Source organism: Phoenix dactylifera, chromosome 14 (assembly GCF_051530095.1).
Source record: "Phoenix dactylifera cultivar Ajwa chromosome 14, Ajwa_hap1_PhDact_Kaust_v1.1, whole genome shotgun sequence".
Lineage (NCBI taxonomy): Eukaryota > Viridiplantae > Streptophyta > Magnoliopsida > Arecales > Arecaceae > Phoenix > Phoenix dactylifera.
In genome coordinates, this window is record NC_143203.1 from 24,648,772 (window position 1) to 24,661,804 (window position 13,033).

The 13,033-nt window shown below is 41.9% G+C and overlaps 2 protein-coding genes across 3 annotated transcripts; both read left to right on the forward strand.

Moving 5' to 3' along the window:
* On the forward strand, positions 1 to 5,338 carry LOC103705919 (uncharacterized). Of its 2 annotated transcripts, none has more exons than XM_008789824.5 (6): positions 1 to 920; positions 1,827 to 2,003; positions 2,426 to 2,548; positions 2,834 to 3,013; positions 4,236 to 4,400; positions 4,696 to 5,338. In XM_008789824.5, exons 1-6 carry the CDS (start codon positions 573 to 575, stop codon positions 5,164 to 5,166), a joined length of 1,464 nt encoding a protein of 487 aa, XP_008788046.4. In that variant the 5' UTR covers positions 1 to 572; the 3' UTR covers positions 5,167 to 5,338. The 2 variants fall into 2 exon arrangements, with proteins under 2 accessions (XP_008788046.4, XP_008788047.4); XM_008789825.5 differs by having other exon boundaries at positions 4 to 920; positions 2,429 to 2,548.
* Positions 5,339 to 8,333: 2,995 nt separating this feature from the next.
* LOC103705920 (uncharacterized) lies at positions 8,334 to 10,703 on the forward strand. The gene is made up of 2 exons (XM_088710514.2): positions 8,334 to 8,914; positions 9,057 to 10,703. The coding sequence occupies exon 2, from the start codon at positions 9,336 to 9,338 to the stop codon at positions 10,272 to 10,274; it is 939 nt and encodes a 312-aa protein (XP_088566640.1). The 5' UTR covers positions 8,334 to 8,914; positions 9,057 to 9,335; the 3' UTR covers positions 10,275 to 10,703.
* Positions 10,704 to 13,033: the final 2,330 nt, after the last annotated feature.

Sequence of the window (13,033 nt, forward strand, 5' to 3'; positions counted from 1 at the left end):
TAAAGAGAATAATTAAGTGGCTTCCCCAACATTTTGACTTCAGAGCACCAATGTTATTGAACTTGCCCTCTTATAATTTTTGCTTTTCACCTGCTGCATTAACATCATGCAGCCTTGTTATCAGAATAGAAGCAATAAGTGTATTCATGGACCACAAATCCGTGATCTCTTTGGAGAGTTATGCGTTGATAGCGCGATCTTGTACTAACACATACTGAAGTACTTGCGTGCAGCTAACACATACTCAATAAATATTGAAGAACTTGCATGCGGCGTTCAAGCTACAACTATGATGAGTTCTGATCTCAGACTTTGCGGGCTGCTCGTCCCTTCACGTTGACAAGGAAACCATGGGCGACAATGAAGCTGCACATATTTGACGCAATCAAAGCCGTCTAACAAATGTAAACCGGGTCCAATTACGAGTCCAGTCCAGCCAGGCTTGACTGAGCCCAGACTCCGAGAAGGTTCGGACTTGGGCCCGGCTAGTTGGTTCAGTCGGCCTAGCTCCCACTCCCGAACCTATTAAATCAAACAATCATCGCCGTTCATCTGGTATTCTAATTTAGTGAATGGACGGTCCTGATCTTGGGGGCCATGCGCGCGGGCCGCGCCTCCAATCGCGAGGAGAGCTCGTTAAAAGCCGCGGTGTTCCGAATATTCCGGTGCTCGCTTCTCTTCGCCGCGCGTCGGCCATGGCGTATCGGAGGAAGCACGGTGCGCCCAAGGCCACCACCTTCGAGGACTTCCGATCCACGCCGCCGCAAGTGCCGGAGGGCTCCCTTCCGTCGTCGCCGTCGCTCGCCGCCCAGGCCATCCGCGCCTCCGCCGCCCACCGCGACTCCGCTCTCTCCTCCGCCTATGGCGAATCCGCCTTCTCCTCCGCCTACCGGGATTCCAATCGCCCCAGGTCCCCCCAGGTGTGCCACTTTCGATCTCTTCTCTCTATTTCGGTTCTGGAGTTCCGATTTCGCTCGGATTGCTGCCTCCTTGTATAAATTGGTGGGACACGGAGGTTTTTTACGGGTAGATTAGAATCTTTTATGTGGAGATGATTGGAACTGGTGATTTTCCTTAGATAAGATTTGGAAAGGTGGTATTGTTTTTGGGGTTTGGACGTAACCTTTTTCCCGTAAAGGAGAATTTTTTGGCAAATTGAGGTGCGATTGATCGAGATGCATCATGCAGGCTTATATGATTTCGAGAAAGAATAAAAGAAATTGATGAAAATAGATGGAATAGGGAAACCAATGGATATTTTGGTTTCATAAATTAATTTAGACACAAAAGATTCTAAAAGCAGAGGTGCTTATTTTGGATTGGATTCATTTCCGATATTGAAAGTTTGCGAAATCTTAGTATATTTACAATAAATTATTTGATCAACATAGGGAAAATACAAAGGGTTAAATACTTAAATATTATGAAACGTGAGTGTACGCGGTTGTGTCCCAAACGAGAAGTTGTTGCTTGTTTGTGCTTGCATGAAATATGCTATTTTGACTGCATGCGTCCAAGCGCTTAGGGAATTAGTCAATAACAGTGATATATATTACTTGACCTTTTGGACATCCGGTTTTTAGTTACCTTCAGATTAATTGTCTTTACACCTCTTTTCTGTGTTCTGTAGATTAATATTTATTGGACAAGTTTATTATTGTTTACTTTTTCAGAAGAATCATAGACGACTCAAAAATTAGTCCTTTCTTTCTGTTTCACCAGAAACTTTATTATGTTGTTAGCTGCCTGTAAATTTTGGTACCAATGAGTTATTAGGCGTATGTTCAGTCTGTTGTTTTGTCATGACTGGGGAACTTTGTGTGCAGGGTTCAAATACCTATCGGTACACATCGATAAAAAGCTTGAATGAACCTCAACATGGTTTTTGGGGGATTTTGGCTAGGAAAGCTAAAGAAATTCTTGAAGATGATAATGCCGCCCTGCAATTTGATGAGCATGGTAGGAACCAGCTCCAGATGGTTGACTCATCAACAGGTGCGCAGGTGAGACTTGGAAAGAAAATTGAAATTTCTTTTTCAACATTAAAATCATTGGACTGATACTGATAAGAATGAAATAGTGGTATGAGGCTGGCTCATCCAGTCTTTTGGGGTAATAATGGTATTTAACTTGTAGGAAATCTGAGCTTGAAGTTTTTTCTTTTTGGAATGAAAGAGCTTGAAGAAATTAGTGTTTGCTTAAATTTTAGCATGTTATTGGCTTGTAGCATTCCATCTTTTATGTTTCAGGAAAAAAAAAACTTGTTGGAACAGTTTGGTTATTAATTCATTTTAGTTACCATTATTAGGCCTAATCTTGCATAATTGCATTGTTTTGTGCTTGTATCACTACTTGACCTTATGCGTTTTGGTGCTAGGAGCCTAGGATTTAAGTTTTTGCTTTTCTGACTTCAATCTGATGACAGCAGTTCCATCGATCCTATTCTGAAGGCTACCGGAAGGCAGAAAAGCCTGCACTTCATAAAGGATCAGATTCAATTGCTTCTTCCCTTAACCACATTGGTGGTACAATCAGAAATGCCCTTGAAGTAAGTTCTCCCAGAGTTCTTTACCTTTGGTTATTCCTCGATTCCCATAGTTATTCAAGTCGCAAATGGAAAGCTTCCTTTTATAAATTAACCTGGTGATATTCAGATCATGTGATCACTTCTAATAGTTATACCAGCATATTCCTTGTTTGGTTTCCAAATAGTGTTTATATTCTGTATTGTGCAAATAGAACTTGATATTACTTTGATAATGTCCGATTTTCAGCATAAACTTCTGGTTTATATTCTCAGTTTAAGTAATTCTGTGTTCCTTACTTTTGTCAGGAAGGCCTGACAATTGTGGAGAACAGAACAGCTGATATCATTCAAGAAACACGAAAGCTGCAAATTAGGAGAAAAGCAAGTGGTTCCAGTGCACGAGATCGGCCTACGGATACATTGGTTCCAAATACTCTCTCTCAGATTCAGACAGACCAAGAAACACAACTGAAGGCTTCACGCGACGTAAGGTGGCAACCGTGTATCACTGGATTACAAAGGAATTTTACATTTGTTAGTCTGGGCTACTTCATCAAATAATGCATTATACCAACCTTATTTTCCAAACCAAAATCTGTGAACCATCTCGAATTGCCTGGTTTGGAACGTCCCGGGCCGTACCAGTGGCAAACCATGATGGTTCGTCTTTGAAGCCGAGATGCCTCTCGCCGCCAGAGGGGTAGAAGGAGAAGGAAAAAAGAGAAAAAGAAAGAGAGCTGGGAAGGGAGGGAGGGGAAGAGGAAGGAAAAGAGGCTGGCCGGGACAGGGCGGTGGAGGCCGAGGAGCTTCTACGCAGAGGAAGCGGAGGCCGGGAAGACGTGAAGACGGAGCTCCGCCTTCGTGCCCATTTCTCGTTCAAAATAGGAGCCTGGAGGGGGCTCCTTTTATTTTTATCTTTTTTAAGTTGAAGTCAGCAAACCTCACCTCCGCGTCTTCCAGGTCTCCGCCTCCTCCACCAGCCGGCCAGGGCCGGCCTCTTTCTTCCTTCCTCTCCCTCTCCCTCTCTTCCTCGCTCTCGCTCTTTTCCTCTCTCTTTCTCCCTCTCGCCTGTCTCTTCTACATTGTCGGTACAGGTCCATACCGACTCATCGCGCCGGGCAACTAGTACAGTGCCAAGTACTGGTTCTACTATCTTTGTTCCAAACATTATATGATTTGGTCAAGATTTGGTCAAGATTTCAAGATTTGCAATTCCATGCATGTGTTACATGGAAATATTCTTGAAAGCAGTAAAGCTTTTTGAAAATTGGAGAGTTTCAGGTAAAGACAGACATGAATAAAGTCGATGCATAAGATCTGAGTGGGAAACTATGCTTCCTGAGTTCAGCTCATCTTGATGGGAGGAATAGCTATAGATTGTTTCCCTAAGAATCAGTGAGAATCCTCATCTCTTATGTCATCCTTTCAGAATGAAATTTTCACTCATTAGTTAGCAGGTCTTAGCAGGATATGTCTGTTCTAGGTTTGTCTAGCCCATCATGGTACAAGCATTCTGCTGTCATGCAACGGTTCCTTGCTGTTAGTTTTCACCTGATAACTATGTGCGGTTAATATTAAAATTCTATATAGCAGATTTGGCTTTGGAAGTTTTTTGTTATTCGACAATAAAAACTTATTACACATTCCGTTTCCTCAAAAAAAATAATATTTGTCAAAATAAGAAATAGCCTTTTGTTTATTATTGCAGGTTGCAAATGCAATGGCTGCTAAGGCCAAACTTCTTTTACGAGAACTAAAAACAGTCAAGGCAGACCTGGCTTTTGCAAAGCAGCGGTGCTCCCAGCTTGAAGAGGAGAACAAAATCTTGCGAGAGAGCCGTGAAAAAGGAACCAACCATGAAGATGACGACCTGGTATGCATGTTCCCTTGTAGTTTTCGTACGTCAAATAAGAGCTCAAAGTTCCGGAAATTTTGCATTATTTTTCCTGGATGCCTGTAATACCCGAGTTTCCGCACATAGCTTCAGCATTTAATTGTGATATCATTCACTTAATCACTTCTGAGGAAGATGGTTACATCAAAAAATTGATATCCCATTTTGTGTTCTACGAGAGTATGGGCAGCAATGCTTATGTAGTGGAGCTGTAGTGTCATTTTCCTGTCCTGAGATCTTATGACCATATTTCTGTTCTCATGTGCGGACGCAGATAAGACTCCAGTTGGAGACATTATTGACTGAGAAGGCAAGGCTGGCAAATGAGAACTCCTTATATGCACGAGAGAATCGGTTCCTGATGGAGATTGTGGAATACCATCAGCTTACCATGCAGGATGTTGTCTACTTGGATGAGGGCGTTGAAGAGGTCTACCAGATCCCACCCCATTCCTCGCCATCTCGTTCTGCACCTGAATTCCCCTCTCCTGTCCTCTCTATCACTCCCTCTCCATCTCCTGACCCGGCTTTTCCATCATCTCCCAAAGTCTCCACACCGAGAACCCCTACCAATCCTGCATCTGCTCCAAAGATTATTGCGAAGGCTGTGACTCCAGAGATACAGACAAGTCCATTGGAGACATCTCCAGAGGCCGAAGGTCCCAAGCAGCAGGAGATTATTCCTTCGCCATCTTCAACAGTTGAAGGTCCCAGGCAGCTGCAGTCTCCAACCTCGCCCGCCTGAGATCTGAGTAGACCAATTCTATCCTTCTCCACTTAGATGTGCTTGGTTGGTTTGTGCATGTAGAATTCATTGATTCTGGATTGTATTGTTTGTAATCATAAACTATGACGTCCTTTGTTGGTATCATCATTATCTACATACTTATGATAACAATGTAGGTTTTTTTGGGTCTTATGTGCCATCTTCCATGCAGTTGGTTCTGTAACTGCCTCAGTGGTTTGAGTTTTAGATTCTAATTCGTGTCTGCTTGGATTGAAAATAGGGGACCGAGTTTTGGCTACTGTCAAATTAGACTAACGCTGCTTCGAGAAAAAAATTGTTGCTGATCTTGCTGGTTCTTTAGTTGCTGGGATTTAGCTCCTCATTAGCGCTAATCTTGGGTCCTTTGGTCTCTTTCTTTGTGGAGAAAATTTACCCTTGTAGCTCAACTCTTTCTTATAAGAACATAAAATCTGTGTGTATGCGTGTGTGAGAGAGATGCGCACTTTGGATTAGCTTACTGTTTCTTATAAGAACATTAACTCTTTCTTGTCATTAACTCTTATAATCTTTTCACAAAGACCCACAAAAATATTGTACCATTAAAGTAAAACTCACCCAAAACTATTTTTTCAGAACAAAGAACTCAAGCAAAGCGAGAGAGAGAGAGAGAGAGAGAGAGAGAGAGAGAGAGAGAGAGCCATTGCCCTAAAAGTATGGTAAATGATCTTACTCCGAGGACTCGATGGAGCAGCCGACGCGGCCAAGCTGACCGTCCTGTAAATCGGCCCGAGCCCCGATCTTCTACAATATCTCTAATAGCCTCCTCGGCATCAAGGACTCCGAGTACACCAAAACGGAGAAGCCCGAGGGAGATGGACTCTTTGCCTCTTTTATCCGGCGGAACCATTGAATACAGACAGCAAAAACACGTGTAGGTCAAAGAGACTTATACACACGCTTTTTCTTTTTTCTTTTTTTCTTTTAAATTCTGTTCTTTTCTTTTTTAAGAACCAGTATGAAATAAAGCCGAGTGAAAATTGTGCAAAGGGAGGATTTGCACCTAAGCCACTAGTAATCAATATTTTGCAATTTTATCAAATCAACCAGCTGGCGCTTTCACGACCGATGTCCAAAATTTTCAACAAAAATACAATTTGAGTTGAAGCAGGTTTGGTTGGCCAGGTTAGGGACATTGAAGTTAGCACTTGTATGAGCATGGTTTGAGTTTAAATAGAGTTTGGTGAGGAAAATGGAAATTAGGTTCGAGTTAAGTTAGCAATGCTCGACCCGATATCTGAATTGTGTTTGGTTACTTAAATTTAATTAGAAATCTAAACCTAACAAAACTTAAAATTGTAGTACCATGCTCAATAAAAAACTCAGTTAAAACTCAGCGCATTGAACCTGGAGTCTAAAATAGGCATATCTTGACCTAAATAATAATTATATAGATGGGTTATTACATAGTCATGCTTATATTTTTATACAAGTACATAAGTCTAGAACAGACCAGTACTTATAGAAAAGATGATGCATAAATCCCCTACTTGCATTCTTTAGTAATTTGTATCCATGGTTGCAAGCTTAGCAGTTGGTAACAATATGATGAGAAATAAAGAATCAGAATCAAAAGATCCGGTAAGTTCAGTAAAATCTCAATAAAATAAATATAAAAATAAAATAATAAAAATAAAAATTCTAAATATTTATATACTTGTTTATTTCAACATAAGTACAAAGATGCGGGAGAAACACCACCATTATCAATAAATATTTTTTTAATTTTATTTTAGTAATATTAACATCATGGTTTGTGATTATTAAAATATTTTTGTTTCTTTTATTATTAATAAGTAATTTGAAGCATCTTGAGTCCCAATATTTTTTTAAAAAAATAGAAATATGTTGTGATTTGTTTTTGTAAAGTGATTCACGGCATCCAAAGCCCTAAAGCAACTTCACTCACGTGCACCACAGGTGCCACGTATTTGGTCGTGTCTCATCACAACACGTGGCAGTAGATCGCAAGAACACCATCCTATAGTAGCATGACGCGTGTCCAAGCAGACAAATAAAAAGACAACCCACTCCTAGATCCTCAGAAAGGACGCGCACTTCAAAAACGCCTGTCCACGGTGCAATCCAGCATTCCAGCCCGTCGGATCGCCACCCCCAACGTGTGGCCCCCTGCCCGCCACATGTCGACAAGAAGCCGACAAAGATCCCTTCGGGGCGCTGCCGCCTTTACGTCCCCTTCACCACCAATCCACTCGCTTCCAACCACCACCCTCCATAGAAATTCCTATACGACCATCATGCCTACCGCCCGTTTTTCCATCGACACGAATCCTAAAGTCTCGCATATGAATTTCTGCGGTGGAATTAGGGAATGATGGCGCTGTGATCTCGCAATGACACAGACCCTTCGACCGTCCCGTTGCACCAGGGTGCGGCACAGCGATCGAAAGGTTTCCAATCCCCATCGATGTGATTTGATACTACCTCCCCGTGATGGCGTACGGTACGATACACCATAGGGACCGGAAAGGCCATCTGGACCGCATCAACGGTCCAAGGACCGAAAATTAACCCATGCAGGTACCCAGCAATGGGAAATGTTGTTTGATGTTGGTCGATTTCTGGTGTCCAAGTTGAGGTGGTCATTATATAGTTCGAAGAAGTAAGAGTATTTTCGTATTTGGACCCTGACGGGGGCGATCATCTTGTGGGCTCCAGTTTCCACTTACGGCAAGATCATACAGCTACTCCCCCGTGAACATTAATGTTCCACGGGCATTGATGAGCTGGATTCGCGGGCCCGGCTAGCAACCACATAATTGTCATCTGATGGCTGTAATTGAGACTCACCTAGAACCCATGGACCATGGACATTAACTTAGTCTCGTCCTTCTTGGTCAAAGTCCAACGGATATCGCGCACACCATTAGGATCTTTGCATAAAGGACCCTGTTTAGGAAAACGTTTCTCGAACGAGTCCAAGAAAAACTGAAACGAGTCCAGGAAAACCTGAAAAAGGTGCTCGGATCGAATCTATACGTTGCGAAAAGGGCTGCAAAGAAAAATCCCCCCACCCGCGAGAAAAGCCATGTCGCCGACGCTTTCGTCTCTGGGGAGGGGGAGTTTAGGGGCATTTTGGGAATTTCGAAAACGCCAGTGGGTTTTATCAGTGGTTTTATGCTGAAACAACTCCGTGCTTTTTTTTTTCCCTCTCTCTCTCCTCTTCGTACTAATTTTTTTCCTCGGTTTTTTTGGAGCGATTTAGGGTTTTGGGAGGCCCTAATCTCGCCCTCGACAGCTATCTCGATCTCGCGAGAGCGTGGGATTCGATCCGGAGGCGATTGCGTCGCGCTTTTTTGGCGTGAGATCTGCGGAGTTTTTTTTTTTTGGAAGTCGGAAATCGGCCTTCAAGGCGAATATTGCTGAGGCTTCGAAGTGATTGAGTTTTTGGGAAAGTTTTGATTTTGAATTCGCGCGGCTGGAGTTGGATTTAACCTAATAGGGATTTCGATTGACCGACATTGGTGGAGCTCTAGCCGTGACAGGTCTGGATTTCTGGAAGCTAGTGAGTTTTGAGCTGGAGTGGAGGGCTTCTAAAAGAGAGATTTTGCTGAAGGAATTGGGGTCTCTCGTCGAGTTCTGGGGACATTTCGTGGAGGTTTAGTTGGAAGAGGCTACAAAGACAGAGGCATTGCTGCAGATTGTATCGATCTGGACGCTGCTAGGGTTTCGATTGAGCGGGATTCAGGTACTTCGGAGAAAGATTCGCCTTTTAGTTGTATGTCTGCTGTTTCTTTGATGATTTCATATGAATGTACTAGACAATGAGTCCATTGCTTTGGAAGTTGGAAAGTTTGTTAAAGTAGAAGCTGGTTTCCTCTTGTTTTCAGTTTTCTGCTGTAATTCTCGAGCATCTCTTCCACCGTTAGATACTCTACTATGGCTTTGTTCGTTTCTATTTTTAAGTCTTAGAAATGAGGAGAGCCAGGAGCATGTCGAGTCTTTGAATCAGCTGTCTGGGAGATTGTGTGGTCATTCGCTTATTTTGCCCAATCCCTTGCAAAAAAAAACTTGAAAGAAAGAGGGATTTGGGGCACTATATGTAATCTATATAAAACCTTCAGAGATCGGCCAAGGTTTGGAAGAGTCTTCAAAAACTTTCCGCATCCATGGAGTCCGTTCACCATTTCATGATCATCCTTGTGCTTGTTGGGGTTCTATCAGCATATCAATATAAGGCCCAATCGACTGGAGGTTCCATAATATCTTCAAGATCACTGGATGCACTCCTTCAGGACTATGCTTTCCGAGCTTTTGTCCGTCCCCGCACCGGAATACAGTATGATGGTCAAGTCCCGTCCAATATCACTGGCATCAAGATTGCAGCATTGCGGCTCAGGAGTGGGAGCTTATATAACAGAGGAGTTAGCTTCAAGGAATTCCACATCCCCAAAGGAGTCATCGTTCAGCCATATGTGGAGAGGCTTGTGCTGGTTTACCAAAACTTGGGTAACTGGTCCTCTACCTACTACAACCTTCCTGGTTTCACCTACTTAACTCCTGTGCTAGGTCTCCTTGCTTATGATGCAGTGAATCTGTCTGCAAACAACTTGCCGGAATTAGGTGTTATTGTTTCAAAATCACCCATATCGATTAATTTCACAAATGTAAGCATGGCACCAAGTGCCAGATGCGTGTATTTCAATTTGGACGGAATTCCGGAGTTCGGAGATTTAGTATCAAGTAGTGCTTGTTTAACATACCGACAGGGTCACTTTTCCATTGTGGTCAACACCAGTGGTGTTGCTCCTTCGCCTGCACCAAGTGAAGTCCCAAGTCCCAGTCCAAGCCCTGTTCGCGCCAAGCGTAATGCGTCTAAGGTGTGGAAGATTGTTGGTGCTGTTGTTGGTGGGTTCGCCGCTTTGGTTCTATTGGCATTGCTTGTGGCATGGATGTGTCGGTATAGGCAGAAAAGAAAGGTGGCAGAGATGGAACGGCATGCTGATGTAGGAGAAGCATTACAAATGGCAAGGGTTGGAACCACTCAGGCACCTCTGGCCTCAGGGACACGGACACAGCCAGTTCTTGAGAATGAATATGTTGCTTGAGTTATTGCATAGAATGAGTACCAAACTGGTGCCCTTTCATTGCTGGTATGTGAGGAACAAGCTGAGGATTTTCTTTCAGGTGTTTGATATGTACAGAGTGCGTGGACAAGCACCACCATGTTCTTTTGCCCAACTGTCAATTAAGAGGTGGATTTTCCATGATATTGGTTGGGTACTGGGCTCGACATTTATTTAATATTGGATGACACATTCTTTTTGGGGGAAGATGTTCTTGTGTTTGGATGGTTCCAGTCCTAGTTGCTCAATGGTGCCCATAATCATACAGGGTGAAGATTCAATAGTTGCATAAGCACGTTATGCTCGAGATGGGCATTTCGTGCTATGCTCTGGTCTGGAACTGTTTCAATTATTTGTTAGGTAAATGTGTTGAAGCTTTTCAATAAAGATGAGGTATTATTCTTTTCTTGCTATCTGATGCGTTTCTGATATGCTCATATGTGAAATTCTAGTTTAAAGATTATTGCAGTCAATTCCTGTAAATATGTGCTGTCTACTTACTCTTTTCAAACCAGTAGCTGTGCTAGATATAGACCAAAATAAAGAAAGGAAAAAAAGGGGAAGAAACTGTGGTTACGATTGTCTGGAAACAGATGCGAAGGTTTAGAAAATTTCAAAATCACTATTCATTTATTATCCGCTTTTCTTTGACGAGGTATTTTCTAAATTAGAGCTTCACATCTACGGCGGTTCCTTTATGGGGGAGAAGAATGAATCGTTCCTCAAAAGTTCAAAGAAAAGCGCAATGTAATATTTTTGGAAGTACATTGATAAACAGACTGTTAACAAATTTTAGATGAAGGAAGGGGTAGTTGTTTGAAATGTTACCAAATTGCTTTGATGCTTCCATCTTATTTCATTAACAAAACCCATACAAACTTAAATGAAAGAATGAGGATGAGATAGTGGCCATATGTATCTTGAAATTTAATAAAGAGGTATAAGCATGTAAACATTACTCTTTATTGTAGAGAATGCCAAAAGCATAATATTACAAAGAAATGAGCATATCGAATGATTTGTTTTTGATGGCATCTTCGACAAGTTGGCCAGCATATTTTGTGGTCCAACACCAATGTAGAGCATGGGAACTTAAAAGTCATATTCGAAGAGGGGGGCGGAATATTTAGGTCTCTGTACAGTGCATATGGTTATTTTTTCTATATTCTGCTTCACAATCTTTGAATCACACAATAGTAGCACCACTTGTAGTCTAACTGCCCCATACCCACTATTGTGGATGATATGTATATCATAATCATTTTTTTTTGTTTACAAAGACCAATCCTATGCAGTATCAGTGAATATTTTTGCCTTTTCTGTCTTAATTTAGTATGATTTTGGTTTTCATGTTTCTGGACAATTTCAGAGTCCTGCTGACTAATCTAGTACCGTCATGATTCTCAATTTCTGGAGAGGTTCTTAATAAGATGCATCCGGCTTAAGAAATGAAATATCATCCATCCACAGATGGTTGAATTTGGAAGGTAAGACCACCATCTTCATTTGTCCTCACCTAATTTCAGTACTAGGTATGGTAGAACATCTACATCAACCAATAATTATACCAGTATTGCTAAAAGCCAATGAAGCAGTGGCCCCTTAGTGACACCCTTTCAGCCTTTCTGAATCCTCACAAAGATGTCTTGTTCAGATCCTATGGAGTCTTCAAGGGTAGCATAGGTTAGTGACACGGTTGGTTCACAGTTTTATTCGAGCTCGTGGGAGTGAACATGATTTGTTTTAAGTGCAGTGGTCTGTTGTTGCAGTCCAAGATAGTGTAAGTGGGGTTTAGAATGTAATATTTTAACCAGCATACGAGCTATCAAGTGAAGCCTTTTGAGCTGCCTCTTTGCACCCACAGTACTCTTGATGCTTCTCTTATGCATAAAACAGAAGTACAAGAGAGGGACTACCAAATTCTCATCATCCCTTCCCTTTAATCAGTCAGAACCCTCTCAGGTACCAGAGTTCTACAACCATTAGAAAAGAATGGAAAAATATTATTTCACCCCTTAGCTTATGTGTGCAATATCCTTTTTGCTTGTAAAAATGTTAGAAAAATGGGAAGAGGAGTCTTTTTTTTTTTTGGTAACATGATAATTAAGAGAATAAGCCATCTCATCCATTAATGCATGCTCGCATACATCTTGAAACTTCTAGGGAAATTACTTGCTGGCACTTTCTCTTTTCTTTTCCTTTCTTCTTTTTTTTTGATTCATTTGTCGACAGGCCCTGGACGTTATGCTGGAAAGTATAGTTTTCTTAATGAAGAAGTAGTGGGACTTTTAAAGGTAACATCTGAACAAGCTGTCTCAATGCAAGTAAACGAGGTGACATTAACAATTAAACCTTTGCAAGCTGATCTCTCTCTCTCTCTTTCTTTTTGTCCTTTTTGGTAGATAGAAAGCTGATCTAATAAACAGTTGGATGCCTTCAGATCACGGTCACAAGCGCAACGACCTTCTTAAATTAATTCCTCCTAACAGAACTTTCACTGCTAAAGCCTAAAAGTCAACAAGATTAAGCCGGTCTTTCGGCCACAATGAAAATAAAAACTAGGCAGCCTGTTGTGGGCCCAGAGGCGATCTTGTGATCTTAAGCATTCGAATTGTTTCGATCGTCAACGGTTAAGATGTTGTTTTCTTTTTTCGAATAAAATCTCCCTCTCTAGAAGGATTCCTGAGTGAAACCGACCAGGAGCAACCCATAAAGTCAGCTGAAACTAGAATACAAAATTC